The 22,187-nt window shown below is 38.9% G+C and overlaps 1 protein-coding gene across 2 annotated transcripts in view; it reads left to right on the forward strand.

Moving 5' to 3' along the window:
* ctnna2 (catenin (cadherin-associated protein), alpha 2) overlaps window positions 1–22,187 on the forward strand; it is a 464,321-nt gene that overhangs the window by 271,513 nt on the left and 170,621 nt on the right. For both annotated transcript variants that reach the window (XM_057842763.1, XM_057842764.1), the window contains one exon: window positions 17,153–17,233. In XM_057842763.1, the coding sequence (XP_057698746.1) occupies window positions 17,153–17,233 (81 nt within the window). The remainder of the gene's footprint in view (window positions 1–17,152; window positions 17,234–22,187) is intronic.

Genomic DNA, 22,187 nt, shown 5'->3' on the forward strand with positions numbered 1-22,187 from the left:
GGCCATGTATCGAGAGATTTTGAGTGAAAATCATCTTCCATCAGCAAGGGCATTGAAGATGAGACGTGGCTGGGTCTTTCAGCATGACAATGATCCCAAACACACAGCCAGGGCAACAAAGGAGTGGCTTTGTAAGAAGCATTTCAAGGTCCTGGAGTGGCCTAGCCAGTCTCCATATCTCAACCCCATAGAAAATCTTTGGAGGCAGTTGAAAGTCCGTGTTGCCCAACGGCAGCCCCAAAACATCACTGCTCTAGAGGAGATTTGCATGGAGGAATGGGCCAAAATACCAGCAACAGTGTGAGAAAAGCTTGTGAAGAGTTACAGAAAATGTTTGGCCTCCGTTATTGCCAACAAAGGGTACATAACAAAATATTGAGATGAACTTTTGGTATTGACCAAATACTTATTTTCCACCATGATTTGCAAATAAATTATTTAAAAATCAAACAATGTGATTTTCTGTTGTTTATTTTTTTTTCATATTCTGTCTCTAATGATAGAGGTTTACCCATGTTGACAATTACAGGCCTCTCTAATATTTTCAAGTGGGAGAACTTGCACAATTAGTGGTTGACTAAATACTTATTTGCCTCACTGTATAGGACAAATAAGAATGTTTCAATTGTGCTCATCTATTAGACGTGATGATGAGTTCATACTCTGGAAGTGTTTATTTGAAATATAATGCAAGAACTTTGGAAAAAAAAAAAAAAAAAAAGAACTTTAAACCTGCCCAGTGTTATGGAACAGACTGTTGACAACTTTGATGGGTTTTTGCTTTTGTCTTCATGATTAACTTGCATTGCTCATCCACAACACATTTTGAGGTGGGTTTTTAGCAGTGCAGTTTCTGAGATCACATATTGGCTGTATGCTTCATGAATACTGCAAATAATTCATTAGGCACATTTTGTGCCTCATTTTCCCTCGTGCTTGATCTTGATTGTGCTATTTTAAGATCACAGTCAGAAAAGCCAATGAACAGCATTATTTGAGAATACTTCGAGTACAGAGAACTTGAGTCAACAGACAATAAAAGATCAGTTATTAAGGTGTCGGACCTTTTTCAGCCAGCACTTCACTACTAATACAGGGCTGTGCCCCTGCCTGTCCTCAAAGAAATCCCTCAGTTCATGTCCCTTGTTTGTTCTGCTTCACTCTTCACTGAGATTGCAATGATGCAATAGAAGAAAGTGAAAATTATGATGAAATAGGTTTAAGTCTCTTAGCATTAAGAAAAGATTCTGGAGTTGGGCTGACCGATTCTTAGCTTTATCCATCTTCAGTGGCATTTCACTTGAAACTAAAATGACACTCCCTTAAAGTTTAAATAAAATGCAACTCATCCCACCACCAAAGCCTCGTGCGTGAGCCTAGATAAAGTGTGTGTGATAAATATCCTTTTTTTCCCCCTTCCCGCAGTATAACAAAAGTACATCGATGATACTCAGACCCTCTTCTCACCCCATTGACTCTTTTTCTCTTTAGCACAGTTCTGCTCTCACAGATATCACACCACTCTCATTTTCTCACCCTCTCCACCCTATTCCCAGCCTCGCTCTCCCTCCACCCCTCATGTCTCATCTCCCCTGCTCCTCTTCCTCCAGTCCCTCCCTCGCAAGCTACTTGCTATTCAGTTCAGGGAGACTGTAGGCAGCGACGCTCTCGCTGGCCATGCTGCTGCTGCAGGACGAGACTTTTTTTTCTTCATCCCCTGCTTTTGCACTGATAACCAGGCATTTCCGCCATTCCTCCTTATATTCTTGAATACATATACACTTAAAACCTTTGGCTCTGTTCCCAGCACACTTTAACTCTTCCCTCACGATGCATTTGGATGATGTTTTCATGGAACTACCAAACCTGCATCATCAATTCTTCCATACCATTTTCCAATTTTACAGCAATCGTTATGCAAGTGCTGGCATCTCTAGAGATTTTTTTTTTCTTGAGATATATAGAAAAGAGATGCTGAAATGTACTCATGATAGGGAAGTGAAACCATTTCATATTTTTCAATGACAACAAAAGCAAAAACTGATTTTTAGAAAACACATTATGTCATGATAAGAAGGATGACAACGGATGACCACCTTGGGAAAAAAATAGAAAAACAAACACCACCTCTATAGGCAAGGCAAGGCAAATTTATTTATAGAGCACAATTCAACACAAGGCAATTCAAAGTGCTTTACATCACATGAAGATCATAAAAATCACATTTAAATCAATACAACGTAAAAACCAAGACAATCAAAATCGGAAATAAAATGATACATAAAAATCGAATTTAATAACAAATAGAATAAAAATAAAACAAAAACTACTACTACTAATAATAATTGAAATCAGCAATGGAGATAAGCGCAAGAGGAATAGAAAGCAACTAGATTGAAATATATAGACAGTTATGGATATGCAGTGCTAAACAAAAGCGTTTTTAGCCCTGATTTAAAAGAGCTAACAGTTTGAGCATACTTCAGACGTTCAGGTAACTTGTTCCAGAGGTGAGGAGCATAATAACTAAATGCTGCCTCACCCTGCTTGGTTCTTGTTCTTGGAACATGCAGAAGACAGGTTCCAGGCGACCTTAGGGGTCTAGATGTCTCATAGGAATCTAACAAATCAAGCATGTATTTTGGTCCGAGGCCATTAAGTGTTTTGTCGACGAGCAGTAGTATTTTATAGTCTATCCTTTGACTCACTGGAAGCCAGTGTAGCGATTTCAAAACTGGTGTAATGTGGTCCAGCTTCCTTGTATTTGTGAGGACTCTGGCTGCAGCATTCTGTACTAGCTGAAGCTTCCTGACTGATTTTTTATCAAGACCCGTAAATATACCGTTGCAATAGTCCAATCTGCTGAAAATGAATGCATGCATACGTTTTTCCATGTCTTGTTGAGTCAGAAGCCCCTTAATTCTGGTTATATTTTTTAGGTGGTAATAAGCAGATTTAGTGACGGACTTTAGATGACTATCAAATTTTAGGTCTGAGTCAATAATTATGCCAAAGTTTGTGACTTGATTTGTAGCTGTAAGTGACATTGAGCTAAGTTACCTGCTTATCTTTGACCTTTCCTTTTTTCCTTTTATAAGGAGGAAAACTTCCTTTTTCCAGCAACACAAACATTAACTTGCAACTTGTACCACTGACTTAAAGACTTGTAGACTCTAATAAGCCACAATTGTTCTCTTTTACTAAAATATGTTATTAAAATCACATAAAATATTGCCATTAATGGGGTACCACACGCTACACGTCACTTCCGCTCATTAATATTTATGATGTTAGCTTCTGTGGGTCTGCTGTTAGCTAAGGGGGGACAAACTCTTGTTTGTCCCCAATAGGAAATGAATGGGAATTGCCTTGTGTTGAATTGTGCGATATAAATAAATTTGCCTTGCCTTGCCTAGTGTACGAAGCAGATGCTAAACCTACCAATTCTGTCCGAAAATGATGTCCCCGGTACCAAATTCTTATGCCACTGACAATGACATTCTCCTGTTTCAACAATCTATCCTTTACCATCATAAGCCCCATCTTTCTTATATATTACATCATCTGGTTGTCTTACATATCTGACCATTCTTTTGGGGGACATTACCGTTTTTGTGTAGCAATCGCAAATGCTACTCGTTGACAGCCAACGAACAATTCATTTTTTTCATTAATAACAAGTTTTAATTCTATTAATTTATTTACACTTCCCTCTGACTAAAGTTGTTTCTTTACAACAGAAAAGGTAACAACGGTGGCAGTCAGATCCCACTTTAATTATTTTTTTTTCCCAGGTCATTCATTGTCAGACAGAAGCACCACGGCAAAACGCTACGCTAAAAAAATAAGTCAAAATATCAAAATGGCTTACGTCTTGGCCCAGACAAAATGTTTACGGCATATGAAATGTGAACGGCTTCACTTTGCTGGCGTTAAACTGGTCTTTTAGACGTCCGCGCCATAGTAGCATAGTAGCTCTATTTTTCACATTTTTTTTCCTCCGAGTTTTTGGTTCCGGGAGAGTATGAAGAAAACATCCTTTATATGTCGTAATGGCTGGAGATGTTTCTACAGGTTCCATAGTAGCAGTGAATAATCGGCATATCATTTTTTGAAAGATTACCGGAGAAAGAAGGCCGAAATTTAATGGTTTGCATGCGAGGGCGTGTATATAATGTCCTACTTCTGCTTTACGATGCGACGTCACTGTCTAAAAATAGCCTGCGTGCGGTACGTTATTCAAAAATCTATACTATTTAGTAAATTTTTTGACCTACGGAGCGCGCCATTTATTATGCGCGCTATGCACGGTTGGGCTTTACTGGGAGAATAGCTGTGCTCAATACCAGCGAAGCTAGTATTACAACTCACATAATTTTTGCTGCTGGTCAGATTGTTTTGTTACAGAGCTGTGGTATGAGTTCCCGACGTCGTACGTGCATCCAATTCCAGCTCATCAGCAGTGTCCGATCCTAAGCAGATTGCTGAGATGTTGACTTGCTGCCGTTTGACAGTTTGTATATCGCGTAGTTGCTAGTTGCATCATTGCCTTGTTTTTTGCCTCTCAACGTGTTTTTTTTCCTTTGATCCCGATTAGGGATGGGAATCGAGAACCGGTTCTCTTTCCGTGTGTTTCAATTCCATGGAATTGTTCGCCAGTTAATCTCACGATTCTCTTATCGATTCTAATCAGCGCGAATTACATCACGTAATTTGCGCATGTTACACTCAGTCAAATCAGCAAATTAGACTACATGATTACAACAGGAATGACCACTCACCAAGTATAATCTGAAAAGTTGTCGCCGAGTGATTTTGCATTGATTTTCACAGGCCATGTCATTATTCATGAGACTAAACTCATTTGCTCCCAAAAACGTATAAATACGTTCTATTTCTAATTGTTTCAGTGTCCCAAAGGCATATTTATACGGCTTTTATGTTTTTTTTTCACAAGAGAAATGTCTAGGTTCTGATGCAATTTAGCTCCAAAGCACAATGCTGAAAATCCATTTTAAAGCAATAAAACAGGCCACTGGAGGGCAGTAGTGCATTTGGTCAGACCTGCAACCCAATTCAATGGAACAAACGGCGGGGGCGCCGGCGGAAGACAACCAAATGGACGCCAGGCGGCGGACGACCGAATAGAACAACCGGGAAGACGCCCGGGATGCCAGGCGCTGGACGACCGAGCAGAACGACCGGGACCACCAGTGCAGCGGACGATGCCGTTGAGTCTGTGCTGCTCGCCGAGCAGAGCCCGCGCCGCCGTGCTCGGCAAGCTCGCGTCCCCCATACCCTCCTGTGTCCCGTGACTCAGCCGGAAACGCGCACGGACAAACCAGTTCCGCCCCAGGAACACAAGTTCCCCAGGTGAACTCCGCCACGAGGCAGTGGTCACCACAAAAGAAAGACTCAAAAAAATCCATCTTGATGAGACAGGCGGCGATGAGGGAGAAGTTTACCCCGGCTGTCACGGCCACAACAGCATCATCTCTCAGTTCAATAGTTATGTGTAAATAAGTTGTTACTTTGCTATCAAAGCTCTATTTGTCTTGATGTTTGTTATTTTGTAGAAGGAAAACATTATTCAGGTGTTTGGGATGTCACAAAAGCATAAATAGCTGTGTTAAAGTCAAAGTTATGTTTGAAATGTATGCTTTTACAAAAAGCTCAATTTCTGTTTTTTTTCATAAGAAATTGGAAAATCGCTCAAACTAAGCTATTTTATAATGCTGATAGCTAAAGAATGGGAAAATATATGAACTAACTTTTTTCCTGCTGAAAGAAGAGAGTGTAATCTTTCTTTTGGTGGGTTTCATGTTTATATACCAATAGAACAGAATTTTCTGTGGGCCTTGCAAAATCAGTCAAAATTCTGTAAAACGGCCAGGAGCAAAGGGTGAAAATGAATGAGAGTGAATGAGTTCAAGAGCTCCCTAAAAAGAATTAGCTTCCCAAGCAATTCAGACCATGATTTTATACAATTTTTATGTTTGCACATACATTCACCAAACCCAAACTATTCATTGTAGCCTTGCATTGAGTATGAAATCAGCCCTACACTTCATTACATACATAAAACGCTTGACCATAGACACTAATAGCGAATGGCAGGCCTACAATCTAAACACGAGGCATGGATAATGAGAGGAGTAAGCAAACAGGCATCAGCCATTAAACATACGTAAGTACCAGGAGGCACTCTGGAGCCACCTCAAGCAGTGCCATTCTCAACTGCATTAACTCTAAGTGACAGCAGTATTCCAGGTCCAAGCAGCTCGGTTATAGATACTTTGGGCAATCATGTGAGCGAGTGGATCATTGTATAAGCAACATGCACTGCAGACTTTACTGAACCATCAAGGCTCTGATGCAGTTGAATTATTGTTGAACTGAACTTATTCTTTTTCACATAGACTCAGAAAAATGCTATCAGTGTTACTACTGCTGTACATGAATGTGCGTATGCTGTTTTTAACCATTGTTGTATATGAAAACACTTTAAATTTAAGGCAATGATCCTCATCTTTTTATCATTTTCAAGGATATCGTTCCAGATAATTTGGGTTTTGGCTTTTTGAATTTTTTGCTCATGGTTTCCCTGTTTTTCAACATGTTAAAGACAACAACAATAATAAGCACTCAGCTATGTTTCCCGTTGGAGTATCCTGTAATCAAACTAGCAACGTGCCTCTTTAATGTCCACTTAATGAGAACAAGTCAAAACAGACCCATCCATGGCGCTACAGTCGAGGGAGCTCAGCAGATCTTAATGAGCATCTCGCTCCCTATTATTTGCTGGTAACCTGACCAACATGTTAGCACTATTATCAAACGCCACCCCAGGCTCACACAAACACTTCCTCACCCCCTCGTTATCAGCTTGGCTTCCTTTTAAAGTGTTCCACAGACAGTGTAACCACATTGGACGGTAATTGTACCTCTCACTCCAGCCTAATTGAATTGACAAGGAGCCGGAATTGATATCATTTAACACATTGATCTTAGGAGACAATGAGACAAAATACCCCTTATCCTCCCCCACCTGTCTACTGCTTTTCCCTCTGATTTAACTGCCCATTTCTTTGATTTGCCATGTTATTGTCTACGAGCCCCCACATTCATCCTTCCCGTCCTCTGTTTTATCGTTCTCTCTGCCGTTGTCACTTTTTATTACAATAATTTGTAAGCACAAGGATGTGGAGACCATTATTGAATGAATTCATACAAATATTGATCACGTTTGGTCCTTTTTTAACTAAAATTATTATTTTATGGACTTTTTTCTTGTTCTTGCTGTACAATAAAAAACATGTGTTGTATACATTTTTTATTATGTATATTTTTTTCTATTGCCGTTTAAGAAAGATTGGATTGTCAAACTTTTCAGTGAGCACAGTGATGTAGCGGTTGCGACGTCTGCCTCAAAATTTGGAGTTTTCTTTGTAGTGTTTGAAAGTTCTTTGTGTACCTGTTTTGAGAAAATACAACTTAAAAAAAATATTTTTTTTTAAAAAGGTGTCAATTTATGTGTAAAAAAAAATTGTATACTGATCAGCAATTGGCTAGTGACCATTAGAGGACATTGCCCGCCTTTTGTCCAAAATTCAATTTTCTATGCTCCATTTTAACCACGAACCACGTGCATAAATGGATGACTGCTTTTAATGAATAGCAAGGCTATCTCAAATAACATTATTTGTCACCTTCACTTAGGGAAAAAAGTCACCAAATTAAAATTTAGTGACCTAAGTTTGTATATATTTGCTTTTAGTTATGTGGATTCTTGAATTGAGGTAATAACGGTGCAGATTTGAATATAATCCCATTATTTACAGTGGGGCAAATAAGTATTTAGTCAACCACCAATTGTGCAAGTTCTTCTACTTGAAAATATTAGAGAGGCCTGTATTTGTCAACATGGGTAAACCTCAAACATGAGAGACAGAATGTGGGGAAAAAAAAAAAAAACTCACATTGTTTGATTTTTAAAGAATTTATTTCCAAATTACAGTGGAAAATAAGTATTTGGTCACCTACAAACAAGCAAGATTTCTGGCTGTCAAAGAGATCTTCTAACTTCTTCTAACGAGGTTTAACGAGGCTCCACTCGTTACCTGTAATTATGGCACCTGTTTTAACTCATTATCGGTATAAAAGACACCTGTCCACGACCTCAGTCAGTCACACTCCAAACTCCACTATGGCCAAGACCAACGGGCTGTTGAAGGACACCAGAGACAAAATTTTAGACCTGCACCAGGCTGGGAAGACTGAATCTGCATAGGTAAAACGCTTGGTGTAAAGAAATCAACTGTTGGAGCAATTATTCGAAAATGGAAGACATACAAGACCACTGATAATCTCCCTCGATCTGGGGCTCCATTCAAAATCTCACCCCGTGGCGTCAAAATGATAGCAAGAACGGTGAGCAAAAATCCCAGAACCACACGGGGGGACCTAATGAATGACCTACAGAGAGCTAGGACCACAGTACCAAAGTCTACTATCAGTAACACAATGCGCCGCCAGGGATTCAAATCCTGTACTGACAGACGTGTCCCCCTGCTGAAGAAAGTACACGTCCAGGCCCGTCTGTGGTTCGCTAGAGAGCATTTGGATGATCCAGAAGAGGAATGGGAGAATGTGTTATGGTCAGATGAAACCAAAATACAACTTTTTGGTAGAAACACAGGTTTGTCATGTTTGGAGGAGAAATAATACTGAATTGCATCCGAAGAACACCATACCCACTGTGAAGCATGGGGGTGGAAACATCATGCTTTGGGGCTGCTTTTCTGCAAAGGGACCAGGACGACTGATCTGTGTAAAGGAAAGAATGAATGGGGCCATGAATCAAGTGATTTTGCGTGAAAATGTCCTTCCATCACCAAGGGCATTGAAGATGAGACGTGGCTGGGTCTTTCAGCATGACAAAGATCCCAAACACACATCCAGGGCAACAAGGGAGTAGGCTTGTAAGAAACATTTTAAGGTCCTGGATTGGCCTAGCCAGTCTCCAGATCTCAACCCCATAGAAAATATGTGGAGGGAGTTAAAAGTCCGTGTTGCCCAATGACAGCCCCAAAACATCACTGCTCTAGAGGAGATCTGCATGGAGGAATGGGCCAAAATACCAGCAACGGTGTGTGAAAAGCTTGTGAAGAGTTACAGAAAACGTTTGGCCTCCGTTATTGCCAACAAAGGGTACATAACAAAGTATTGAGATGAACTTTTGGTATTTACCAAATACTTATTTTCCACCATGATTTGGAAATAAATTATTTAAAAATCAAACAATGTGATTTTCTGGTGTTTTTTTCTCTCATTTTTTCTCTCATGGTTGAGGTTTACCCATGTTGACAATTACAGGCCTCTCTAATATTTTCAAGTGGGAAAACTTGCACAATTAGTGGTTGACTAAATACTTATTTGCCCCACTGTATGTATCAAAAATTACATAATGAAATTTCACTTGATATCAATTTCAAACTTATTTCATCACATTGGCTATGTATTATACATCTAGTAATTGTTTGATATACAGTATGCTTTTTTTGAACGTAATAGCAAGCATTCAGCAATTGACCCTATCTGTATGTTGCTAGCATGCAGTAATTCACCCTCGCTCAATGTTGAAATAATGTTCACATTAAATATTATAAAACATCAATCTCAGTCCAATGTATGTATGGGTTATGTCAGTACTCTACCATTAAAAAAAAAAAAAAAAAAAAAATTCTAGTTCTGAGTTGTTTTGTCGTGTTCTGAGTTGTTTTGTTGTTTTTTAAATCAGGTAGTCACCATTTACATGCTATTTTTCATAACTTGCATAATAAACTAACGTTATTAGCACTGATCATTTTCTTGCTCAGGCAGAAATTGATAACAGGTTTTTTTCTTTCCCCCTCCTTTTCATTATACGAGTTAATTACACATCTTATAATAGGAAAGCTCAGCAAGCAAATGTGCCCGGATCCCCCACCAACCAACCCAACATGCACATTGACAATAGATTATGGGAAAGGGTGACTTTCAAAGGTCTAAAACTAATGCTTCCATTTCCTTGTACTCGTGCTCATTTCTAGGAACTGTCCTGAATGATCTCCATGAGGAGTACACATAGTATGTTAGGTGGTGAGATAATGAGGGGAACACAGAATGGGTGCAGAGAAACATAATTTGAACATGTGTTAACTGGGAAGAAAATAACAATCATTAACTTTCCATTATGTGGCAGTCCAAGTGATTCAGTCAGTGTCCCTATATGGGAAACAATTGAGTCAACAGCCAACTGAGGTGTCAAGATTTTAATAACAGTGTACCCGAGAGCAGAATTGCTTACAGGGGACACCTGAATGGAAGTGGACGGAAGCCAACACAGATAAAAAAATGTAGACACATAAATATCACTTGGTGACTGCTTTTGTCTGTTCCACTTTATTTGTCACGCAAAACTATGTCTTACGTGTCACCCAAAACTGTGTACATCTCTTTCTGACTGAGCCAGTGTGACGCATTGACTAACCTATGATTCACCATTTTGAGCTGCCTTGTTTCTTGATGGGTAAATTCATGTGTGATGTTTTAAATGAGGTAATTATTTTCTTTTTTTTTTTTTTTTTATTAGAATACTAAATACTAGGGCTGTCAAACAATTAATATTTTTAATCGAGTTAATCACAGTTTAAAAATTAATCATAATTGCAATTCAAACCATCTCTAAAATATGCCATATTTTTTCTGTAAATTATTGTTGGAATGGAAAGATAAGACAAGACGGATATATACATTCAACATACTGTACATAAGTACTGTATTTGTTTATTATGATAATAAATCCACAAGATGGCATTAGCATTATTAACATTCTTTCAGTGAAAGGGATCCACAGATAAAAATACGTGTAATTCATAAAAGATAAATGTGAGTTTGTATATTGTGACTAAATATCCCATCTAGTGTATTTTTTTAGCTAAACGAAATGTTTGAATAGAGTTTGACCAAAGTATGAGTATTATTTTGTATAGCTATTTTAATTGGGAATGCCAGTTCTCTTTGCTTTGAGCGCTTTTCTTTTTGTGAACATTATTTTTTTTTTGAGAAATAGGAATATTATTTATGTTGATACTGTAGCGACTTAAATGTTCTGCCCAAATGCATGATGGGAAGTTGTGCAACCATGACTGTCAGTGGTGCCTGCAGATGGTATATCTTCTCTGTGTTGTGTTCAAAACAGGGTGTTAAGAAAAATATCATCTCCTGTCATTCTTCCCCAAGTCACTCGCCACCATAGCTATAATTGTTGTGGAAGAGATGCCAAAACTTTTGCCAATAAATTGCGCGGCCCCAATGAATGCCTGTGTCCACTCCATTCGCTTGTCTTTGCCTCTTAGCTCTCAATATACATAACACGGCGCCATTGTAGTCTGTTTGCGGCAATGCGTGAGTGGGTCGTTCCACGCATACGTTAAATGTGTTAAATATGTTGACGTGATTAATTAAAAAAGATAATTACCGCCCGTTAACGTGTTAAATTTGACAGCCCTAGTAAATACTGTTAGAGTACTGCATCTTTTTAACGTTCGCAATGAAATATATAAAATGAAACAATAGCTTTAAATATATATATATATATATTTCAAACACATTCGTCAGGAGGATCCTAACATAAAAAGGGACGTGTACTTCATGTCCCCCAAGGCTGTGCTTTGATGTTTTAATCATTACTCAGATGTAGTTGCTGTTTTAAGAAACACTCATGCAAACTGTGGGTATGGGACATTTAATTAAAATAATTGTTTAGCAGTGAGTGCGTTAATGCTCTCAAAAATAATGATATATTTATAAATATATATATATATATATATATATTTCATTTAGAGACTAGTATTTTTCTGTTTTTCACAGTTCAAATAAAGTTTTTGATTATGTGCTAAATTTTGTCTGCACAGTGTCCTCAGAATGTTCCTGTTAAGCTGCTTTTTATATATCTTTTTTTTTTTTCTTTTTTTCTTTGGTGCTGAGCATCTTTAATCCTCTTCGTCCCACTGGTGCCTAAAGGACACATTAGTCTTTTTAGGCAGCAGCACAATGACTAATTTTGTCATGTCCTCTTCTTTGGCATAGAAGAGCTCAACTATGCATTCAGATGGCTGCTTGTATGGGTATGAAGCACATAGAGACTAGTCACTGAATACTCAATTAGTTTCCTTTCCAATTTGTATCAATTTTCCCTAGCAGTAATATAATACATCCAGATGCAGAGTATCTAAGATAGAATCCGGTGGTTCTGCAATGGGTGTGAACTAAATGGGATGAGTTTGTCTTGTATGATGTAGAAGCCAAATTATTATTTGTTTGCTGCACTTGTGCTAGATGCTTCTGGAGCTAATTCATTATCGGACAAAGCTACGAGGTATGCACGTCCCTGCAATGGCTGATGAGCTTTTGCTTGCCTTCATACTACGTATGCGGGGCATAACTGTAGGATTGTTGCTTAGCAACAAGACAACTAATTCTGTATGCTTGTATTGCTTTGTCAGAGTATCAGAGTGTATTGTTGTTGGTGTTAGGGATGTCCCGAGCCAATCACGTGATCGGAAATCAGGCCGATTGTGACATTTTATTGTAGTAGTGGAATTGGGTAAAAATGATTGGGTTTTTAATTAAAAAATATGTATTTGTTTTTTTGTGTCATCCTCAAACAGCCTCTCACTTTCCGTCCTGCTGCTTTTCTTGGTCAGCAATGCACTGGAGTTGGCTTGTTAAGTTAACGATGGTTGACAGGCGTTGAAGCTTTGATCTTGGCAGAGAAGTTTGGAAGCGCTACTTTTAAAGGCGCCAAATGCATCAATGGTCATTTAGCTTGTTAAACACTAGCAGTAGTGTGCTGTGGCAACTCATTGTGTGTGTATAAGTGAGCGGCTGTGCTCAGCAGTGAGCAAATTTGAGTGGATTCACTCAATGAAGCATTTAATAATGACAAAAAAATTTCTATACTATTCTTGTTTAAAAATAATTCACATTATGAAGGCGGCATGATGTTACAGTTACTCTGACTTGGGTGCAAAAATATGTGATCGGGACATCCCTAGTTGGTGTTGTTGTTTTGTTGATTGTTAACTCGTTCACTCCCAGCCATTTTCAACGGAGCAAGGCCCTTTGTTCTGGCCGTTTTACTGGATTTTTACTGATTTTGCAAGGCCCACAGAAAATTATGTTCTATTGCTATACAAACATGGAACCCACCAAAAGAAACTCTCTTCTTTCAGCAGAAAAATCTGATACTGTATATCTTTTATATCATATATTTTTCCATTCTTTAGAAATCAGCATTAGAAAATAGCTTATTTTGAGCAATTTTTCAATTTCTGATGAAAAAACAGAGGAATTGAGCTTTTTGTGAAAGGATACATTTCAAACATAACTTTGACTTTAACACAGCTATGTTTCGCTTTTGTGAAACCCCAAACATCTGAATAATGTTTTCGTTCTACAAAATAACAACAAGACAAATAGAACTTTTGATCGCAAAGTAACAATTTATTTACGCATAACTAAACTATTGAACTGTTGAACTATTTGTGCACGTAACAACGGGGAAGGCTCTTGGCTGCTCCCGGTTGAATGAGGTGGCTCCCATTAATCTGATGAGTCCGGATCAAGATCGATCTCACTTTTTTCATCATCTTCATCGTTGGTTTCAACCTTGGACTCAGGAGTAACCCAACGTGAGCTCCGCCGAACGCGTGTGGAACCTGACGCTGTTGTGGCCGTCACCATCTGTCTCATCAGGATAGATTTCTTTTTTTAATCCTTCTTTAACAATGGTTTCGTTTTCTTTTCAAAACACTCCTCCAGTGTCGTTTGCCTTTTTTTCCCAATCGTTCTTAACATTTTTCTCAAATTTTTACGCGTCTTCACAAGATCCCTACAACTTCCGTTTCCTGACTATTTTTCTTCACTTCCTTTCTTGGCCCGAGATGAGTTCTTACAAAATGCGCTACTGCCCTCCAGTCGCCAATTGTATTGCTTTAAAATGAGTTTTGAGCATTGTGCATTACAGTTTAGGTGCAACAGAACCTAGAGATGCCTCTTGTAAAAAAAAAACATATAAGACAAAACGTAAAAAGACATATAAATACGTTTTTGGGACACTGAAACAATTAAAAATAGAAAGTATTTATACATTTTTGGGAGTAATTGAGTTAAATAACTACTGAATCTTATTTGATATACTATATTTTTCGGACTATAAGTTGCAGTTTTTTTTCTCATAGTTTGGCAAGGGATGGGACTTATAGTATACACTGGAGAGACTTATGTGTGAAATTATTAACACAGTATTATCACGTTATTTTCACATTAAACTGCATGGGGGGTTCAAGGCCTGTGTTTCAGCATTGGCGGTCACTTATAAAAACAACTGAGAATGGCTGAACAAAATTGGACACAAACAACATCTAAATAACGCTAAATACTTAGGATGCGTTAACATACCGGGCACATTCTGAGTTCTTGTTTATGAGTCATGTAACATTAGCATACCGTACACATATTCAGCTTGTTGTTCTCTATTCTTTTTTTATTTTAAATTGCCTTTCTAGATGACATGTCGGTTTTTGGTGTTGGATTTTATCAAATAAATTTCCCTCAAAAATGTGACTTATACTTCGGTGCGGGTTATGATTTTTTGTTTTGTTTTTGTTTTTGTCTTTTTTTTCCCTCCTCTTTTATGGCTGGTGCAAGTTATACTTACAGTCCGAAAAATACAGAAGCTACTTTACAAGTAATAACCTTCTATATATGAAGTGTACACTGGTTTACATTTCCAATTTTAGAGCAATTGTTCCCATAAAGTCGATTAGATTTGCAAAAAATCAGACCCAGAGTCAGTGGTACCATCAAAACTTCCCCACTCTTTGTTGATTTATTTTTGTCCTGTTCAGCTACTTAGAAACAAAATGGTAAATATTAATGTCTTTAAAGGATGGAAGTTTTAATATGTCACATGGTAGTTCACTGTAATCCCATTGTGGTTGTTTATATTGTGTTGTTTATTTAGAGAATATATATATATATATTTTTAATTGACTGACTTATAACGAGTTAAGTTCTTCATGCATGTATGTTACTTTGCATACTGATGTATAATATGAAAACAAGTACCACAATTTTCAGACTAGAAGACCCTACTAAGTTTACTGTCCAATGCAGATTATACAGTTTATGGATTTTTATAGGCTAATGAGCTGCATGTCTTTTGGTGTGAATATATTTGTGGCTTATGGTGCAGTGCAGTTTATATGTGAACAAATGTCAAATCTGGTGGATGTGTCATGTAGTCAAAAAGTTTACATCGAGCTGTACTGAATTGAAGTTGAACATAGATGATGTTTGTTTAGTTGTTTAAATATGTTAGTCTCATTCTACTGAACACAATTTGTTTGGATAGAAAATAATTTGAATCAGTGAGGAAACCACCTCAACTCATTTGCTCCCAAAAATGTATAAATACGTTCCATTTTTTAATTGTTTCAGTGTCCCAAAGACGTCTTTTACGTTTTCTTTTTCACAAGAGACATCTCTGGGTTCTGATTCAATTTAGCTCAAAAGCACAATGCTGAAAATCCATTTTAAAGCAATAAAACTGGCCACTGGAGGGCAGTAGCACATTTGGTAAGACCCGCAACCCGATTCAACGGAACGAACGGCCGGCCGCATGGCCGTGGCACCGGCGGAAGATGACCGAATGGATGCCAGGGGGCGGACGACCGAGCAGAACAACCGGGAGGACGCCCGGGATGCCAGGCGCTGGACGGCCGAGCAGAACAACCGGGACCACCAGTGCAGTGACGATGCCGTTGAGTCCATGCTGCCCGCCGAACAGAGCCCGCGCCGCCGTGCTCGGCTGCTCACGTCCCACACACGGAAACGAGCACGGCCAAACCGGTTCCCCCCCAGCAACACAAGTTCCCCAGGCAAACTCTGCCACGAGGCAGTGGTCACCACAAGAGAAAAACTCAAAAAAAATCCATCTTTATGAGACAGGCGGCGATGAAAGAAAAGTTTACCCCGGCTGTCGCGGCCACAACAGTGTCATTTCTCAGTTATGTGTAAATAAATTGTTACTTTACTATCAAAAGCTCTATTTGTCTTGTTGTTTATGTTATTTTGTAAAAGGAAAACATTATTCAGATGTTTGGGGTGTAACTAAAGCAAAAAATAGCTGTGTTAAAGTCAAAGTTATGTTTGAAATGTATGCTTTCACAAAAAGCTCAATTTCTGTTTCTTTCATCAGAAATTGGAAAATTGCTCAAACTAAGCTATTTTCTAATGCTGATTTCTAAAGAATGGAAAAAAATATGAACTAAACTTTTTTTCCTGCTGAAAGAAGAGAGTCTAATCTTTCTTTTGGCGGGTTCCATGTTTATATAGCAATGGAAAATAATTTTCTGTGGGCCTTGCCAAATCAGTCAAAATCTAGCAAAACAGCCAGGGGTTGCACCGGTGAAAATGGCTGGGAGTGAATAAGTTGATTTCAAACACAAGGGGCTCGCTTAATGTCTCACGCAAATGTGGACTGAAGCAATGTTGTGTCACGAAGAGTCTGAAGTACTGTGTCCGTACAGTACCATCATTTATGTGTTTCTCTTATAACTTTAAATCTAAGACTGATTTAAAATGGAATCATCTTCTACAGCAATATGCTTTATTTGTGCCACCGTTTTTATACACAGTTTGCAATACTTCCTGATACAGTCATTCATTTCCTTTACTCATGTGTCATGGATGATTTAGAAATATCACCTCATTGTTATTCATTTTTATTTAACAAAATGACAGAGTATTATGCACATGTGGTCACAAACTCCCTTTTTTTAAGCCACGAGCCTCGGGGAACTGGCAACAGCCAAATTGATTTTTGCCAGATAGGTACAGTTGCTAGGTAACATTGAACATGGGCTCATGTGTTATGGAGCGCTGACACTCAATAAGTGTTTTTTTGATGAAGTGCATTTTCAAAACGCACTGCACCGAATACTACACATATGCTTTGTTTCAATGGTAAAAACACTAAAAGGGCACTAATGTTGTTTTTGTTTTTTTGTGATTCCCCCCCCCCTTTTTTTTTTTCTTTTTACAGACTGGCAGAAAAGAGAAAGGGGATCCACTTAACTCGGCTATTGATAAAATGACCAAGAAGACCAGAGACTTACGTCGGCAGGTCAGTATATTATACATATATGTAAATGTATATTTTTTTCATGTCATTTTCATATTTTTATTTTTTTCCAACAAAAATAAAAATTAAGATTGATAAATTGTTAACATTTAAATATTTTGTTATGTGGAATGTTTTTTTTTTTTTTTTTTTAAATTCTGTACATTGCTTAAAAAATAAAGGGAACACTAATGAAATATTTTAATTAAATACTTGTTGTTTCCATAGTCGAATGTGCTGACAACAAAGTAACACAAAAATTATCAATTGAAATCAAATGTATCAACCCATGAAGGTCAGGAGTTGGAGTTATACTCAAAAGTAAAGTGGAAAAACATACTACAGGCGGATCCAACTTTGATGGAATGGCCTTTTAAACAAGTCTAAATGAGGCTCAGTAGTGTGTGTGTGTCCTCCACATGCCTGTATCACCTCCCTACAACACCTGGGCATGCTCCTGATGTGGCGCCAGGTGTTCTCCTGAGGGATCTCCTCCCATATCTGGACCAGGGCATCACTTAGCTCCTGGACAGTCTGAGGAGCAACCTGGTGGCCTGTAGAAGGTTCCAGGACAGGGCCGTACAAGGTCCTTAAACCCTCAGAAGAATCGGTATCCGCTCCTTTGTTCAAGGAGGAACAGGACCTGCCAGAGCTCTACAGAATGACCTCCAGCAGGCCACTGGTGTGGATGTTTTTGACCAAACAATCAAAAACGGCCTCCATGAAGATGGCTTGAGGGACCGACGTCCTGTAGAGAGCCCCGTGCATTTGCTATTGACCACCATGATTTGCCACTACACCACTGGCTCTATGCTCTTCACCGATGAAAGCAGGTTAAACTTGAGCACATGCGACAGACGTGAAAGCCTCCAGAGATGCAGTGGAGTGCTGAATGCTGCCTCCAACATCATTCAGCATGACCGGTGTGGTGGTGGGTCAGTCATGGCCAGCAGAGACATATCCCTGGAAGGACACACAGACCTCTGCAAGTTAGATAATGGAACTCTGACTGCTATTGTAGTGGAGCAAATAAGTCTTTAGTCAACCACTAATTGTGCAAGTTCTCCTCCTTGAAAATATTAGAGACCTGTAATTGTCAATATGGGTAAACCTCAACCATGAGAGACAGAATGTGGATTAAAAAAACCCAAGGAAAACACATTGTTTGATTTTTAAAGAATTTATTTGCAAATCTTGGTGGAAAATGAGTATTTGGTCAATACCAGAAGTTCATCTCAATACTTTCTTATGTGCCCTTTGTTGGCAATAACGGAGGCCAAACATTTTCTATAACTCTTCACAAGCTTTTCACACACTTTTGGTGGTATTTTGGCCCAATCCTCCATGCAGATCGCCTCTAGAGCAGTGATGTTTTGGGGCTGTCGTTGGACAACACAGACTTTCAACTCGCTCCACAGATTTTCTATGGGGTTGAGAACTGGAGACTGGCTAGGCCACTCCAGGACCTTGAAATGCTTCTTACGAAGCCACTCCTTTGTTGCCCTGGCTGTGTGTTTGGGATCATTGTCATGCTGAAAGACCCAGTCACGTCTCATCTTCAATGCGCTTGCTGATGGAAAGAGATTTTCATTCAAGACTGGCCTGGACGTGTACTTTCTTCAGCAGGGGGACACGTCTGGCAGTGCAGGATTTGGGTCCCTGGTGGCGCATTGTGTTACTGATAGTAGCCTTTGTTACTGTGGTCCCAGCTCTCTGTAGGTCATTCACTAGGTCCCCCCGTGTGGTTCTGGGATTTTTGCTCACCGTTCTTGTTTTCATTTTGACGCCACGGGGTGAGATCTTGCATGGAGCCCCAGATCGAGGGAGATTATCAGTGGTCTTGTATGTCTTCCATTTTCTAATAACTGTTCCCACAGTTGATTTCTTTGCACCAAACATTTTACCTATTGCAAATTCAGTCTTCCCAGCCTGGTGCAGGTCTACAATTTTGTCTCTGGTGTCCTTCGACAGCTCTTTGGTCTTGGCCATAGTGGAGTTTGGAGTGTGACTGACTGAAGTTGTGGACAGGTGTCTTTTATACCGATAATGAGTTAAAACAGGTGCCATTAATACAGGTAATGAGTGGAGCTTCCTTAGACATCGTTAGAAGAAGTTAGATCTCTTTGACAGCCACAAATCTTGCTTGTTTGTAGTTGACCAAATACTTATTTTCCACTCTAATTTGAAAATTAACTCTTTAAAAATCAAGCAATATGTTTGAGGTTTACCAATGTTGACAATTACAGGCCTCTCTCATATTTTCAAGTAGGAGAACTTGCACAATTGGTGGTTGACTAAATACTTATTTGCCCCACTGTAGGTATCAGAATGAAATAATTGGACTCATTTTCATAAGCTACGCTTGTACAGTGGGACCTGGGTTCCTCTTAGTCCATGACAATGCCCAACCTCATGTGGCTGGAGTATGCAAGCAGTTCCTGAAAGAACAAGGAATGGATAACATTGACTGGCCCCCACGTTCGCCTGACCTAAACCCAATAGAGCACCTCAGGGACATTATGTTTAGATCCATCTGGTGCCGCCATGTTGCTCCGCAGACTGTCCAGGAGCTCAGTGATGCCCTGGTCCAGATCTGATAAGAGATCCCCCAGGACACCTTCCATCGTCTCATTAGGAGCATGCCCAGGCATTGTAGGGAGGTCATACAGGCACGCGTAGGCCACACACACTACTCAGCCTCATTATGACTTATGACTTTAAAGTTTTTGTTTTTCCACTTTTAATTCTCAGTATAACTCCAAATCCAGACCTCCGTAGGTTGATTTTCATAGACATTTTGTCTGATTTTGTTGTAAGCACTTTCAACTATGGAAAGAATGAAGTATTTAATAAAAATATTTCATTCATTCAGATCTCCAATGTTGTGCTTTAGTGTTCCCTTTATTTTTTGAGCTGTGTATATCACAAAAAGAAAGAATCCTGGTAAAGGACGTTGTTGAGTCATTCACTTTGAACATTGCCAAGTGCATATATTTTATATTTCCATTGCAAAAACATACATAAATGAATCAACGTATTTGAGTCTTTTAAAGTATGTGCTTTCAGGGCATGTTCAAACATGTTGATGAATCGCCGTGTTTGTAACATAATTCAGCAAAGTATGCAAAGTGTTGCTTTACTTTTGATTTATGAAAACTCGAGTGCAACTCTGGGACTTCACTATATTTACTCATTGACTGTCATTGACGGTGACAGATTAACCAGATTTGCTTTAACTAGTTTATTTTATATTAACCACACAGTAACTTTGACATATTACCACATAAGACACTGAAATTAAGGAAACACATCAACAACCTTCCTTTTGTTTAAAGGGCTTTAATTTTTTTCCCATAATTAACCTGACACGAGATGTGTTGTCACAGATTACTTGAAAAAGTAATTTAATTACTGATTACACTTAAAAAAACTAATCTATTTACTTTACTGATCACTTCATTATCAAAGTAACTGAGTTACTTCAAAAGTAATTTATGTTACTTTTTACCAATTTTTCTCCATTTGCCGCCTGTCATCGCATGTAATTGACTTTCCGCTAATTGAATTTAAAGGGTCAGAATTTTGCATATAAGGCTTAATCTTCAAGTTAGCGGAGCTTTAATTAGTCGATGGAATTGATTTCAGCCATCAATGACTTGCGCTAGCTTCGCCACTCCGGAGCCCTGAAACTAACAACTGACAAACTGCGTAGAATTTGTTAAAATGATCTCCACTGACTAATTAAACCCCGCTAACTCGAAGATTAAGCCTATTGTCAAAAATTTTGAATTTCGGGTTAGGGTTAAGGGGTTAGGGTTAACAGCATATCAATGCCAATGTAAAACAATGCAAATTAACAGCACAATAATCAACAACACACAAATGAATTGCACATTGCAATAAACACAAAGGCGGGCGCGGATGCGGGCGCACAACCCAGAAGTCCGCAGTACACACAAGCTGTCAATTTGGCCACAAAACACGCCGGCAACTAAGAACTTTACCCTCAATCGGACATACAACACATTCCAAAGATACTAAACCAGTGGTTCTTAACCTGGGTTTGGTGAATAGGTCTCAGGGGTTCGGCAAAGGTAAAGAAATTCAGAGCCCTATTTTCGTACGCTGATTAAATCTAGCCTAAGTGGCTTTTTAGGCCAGGTTTTGGACTGGCTTGCTCCCAATTTACAGGCTTAATCCACTTATTTTAAATGCTAGTCCTCGATTTGATCGGAGGACGAACTGGTTTGCTCAGTGGAAGGTTTATTTACTCTTGGTATGAGGGAATACAACAGAACAAGGGCAGCATGGTTTCAAATGTTGATTTGTTTATAAAAAAAATTGCCAAACGATTAGCTTGCTAGGTTAGGTATATCGACTTTAAATTTGAAAAAAAATTGCTTAATTATCTAATTCCCAAGGGTTCGGTGAATTCACATATGAAACTTGTGGGGTTTGGTACTTTTAGCAAGGTTAAGAACCACTGTACTAACCACTTCACCTCACGGCATAAATGTGCAACACGAATATGATGTAAACAATGCTTGCCAACTTGGAGGGATTACTACCCGTCGTTGCGACGGCAAAACTACAAAATGGCCACGCATGCAAGGGGTCAAACCTATCGCTGGAACCCTCCAGAATGAAGGAAAAATACTGATGTTATGTCATGTACGTATATACATCAACATTCCCTCGCACATCGCAACAGGTGGCTGGCTGCACTCGGCTCAAATGTGCACCCACGCTGGCAGACTGGCACACACCTTTCTTAGTCTCAAAACACAAACGCATTTGACTCGAGACCAAAACAATAAGTGACTGTGAGCGTTTACCATGGAAAGGAACACGTAGTGGCACCTTTTCAGCATTTTCTATTCAAAATGTGCTTCGTGCATGACTACAATTTTCGTCATTCTTCATACATTATGAGACAATAACAAAATAGTAACGCACA

Source organism: Corythoichthys intestinalis, chromosome 8 (genome assembly GCF_030265065.1).
Source record: "Corythoichthys intestinalis isolate RoL2023-P3 chromosome 8, ASM3026506v1, whole genome shotgun sequence".
Lineage (NCBI taxonomy): Eukaryota > Metazoa > Chordata > Actinopteri > Syngnathiformes > Syngnathidae > Corythoichthys > Corythoichthys intestinalis.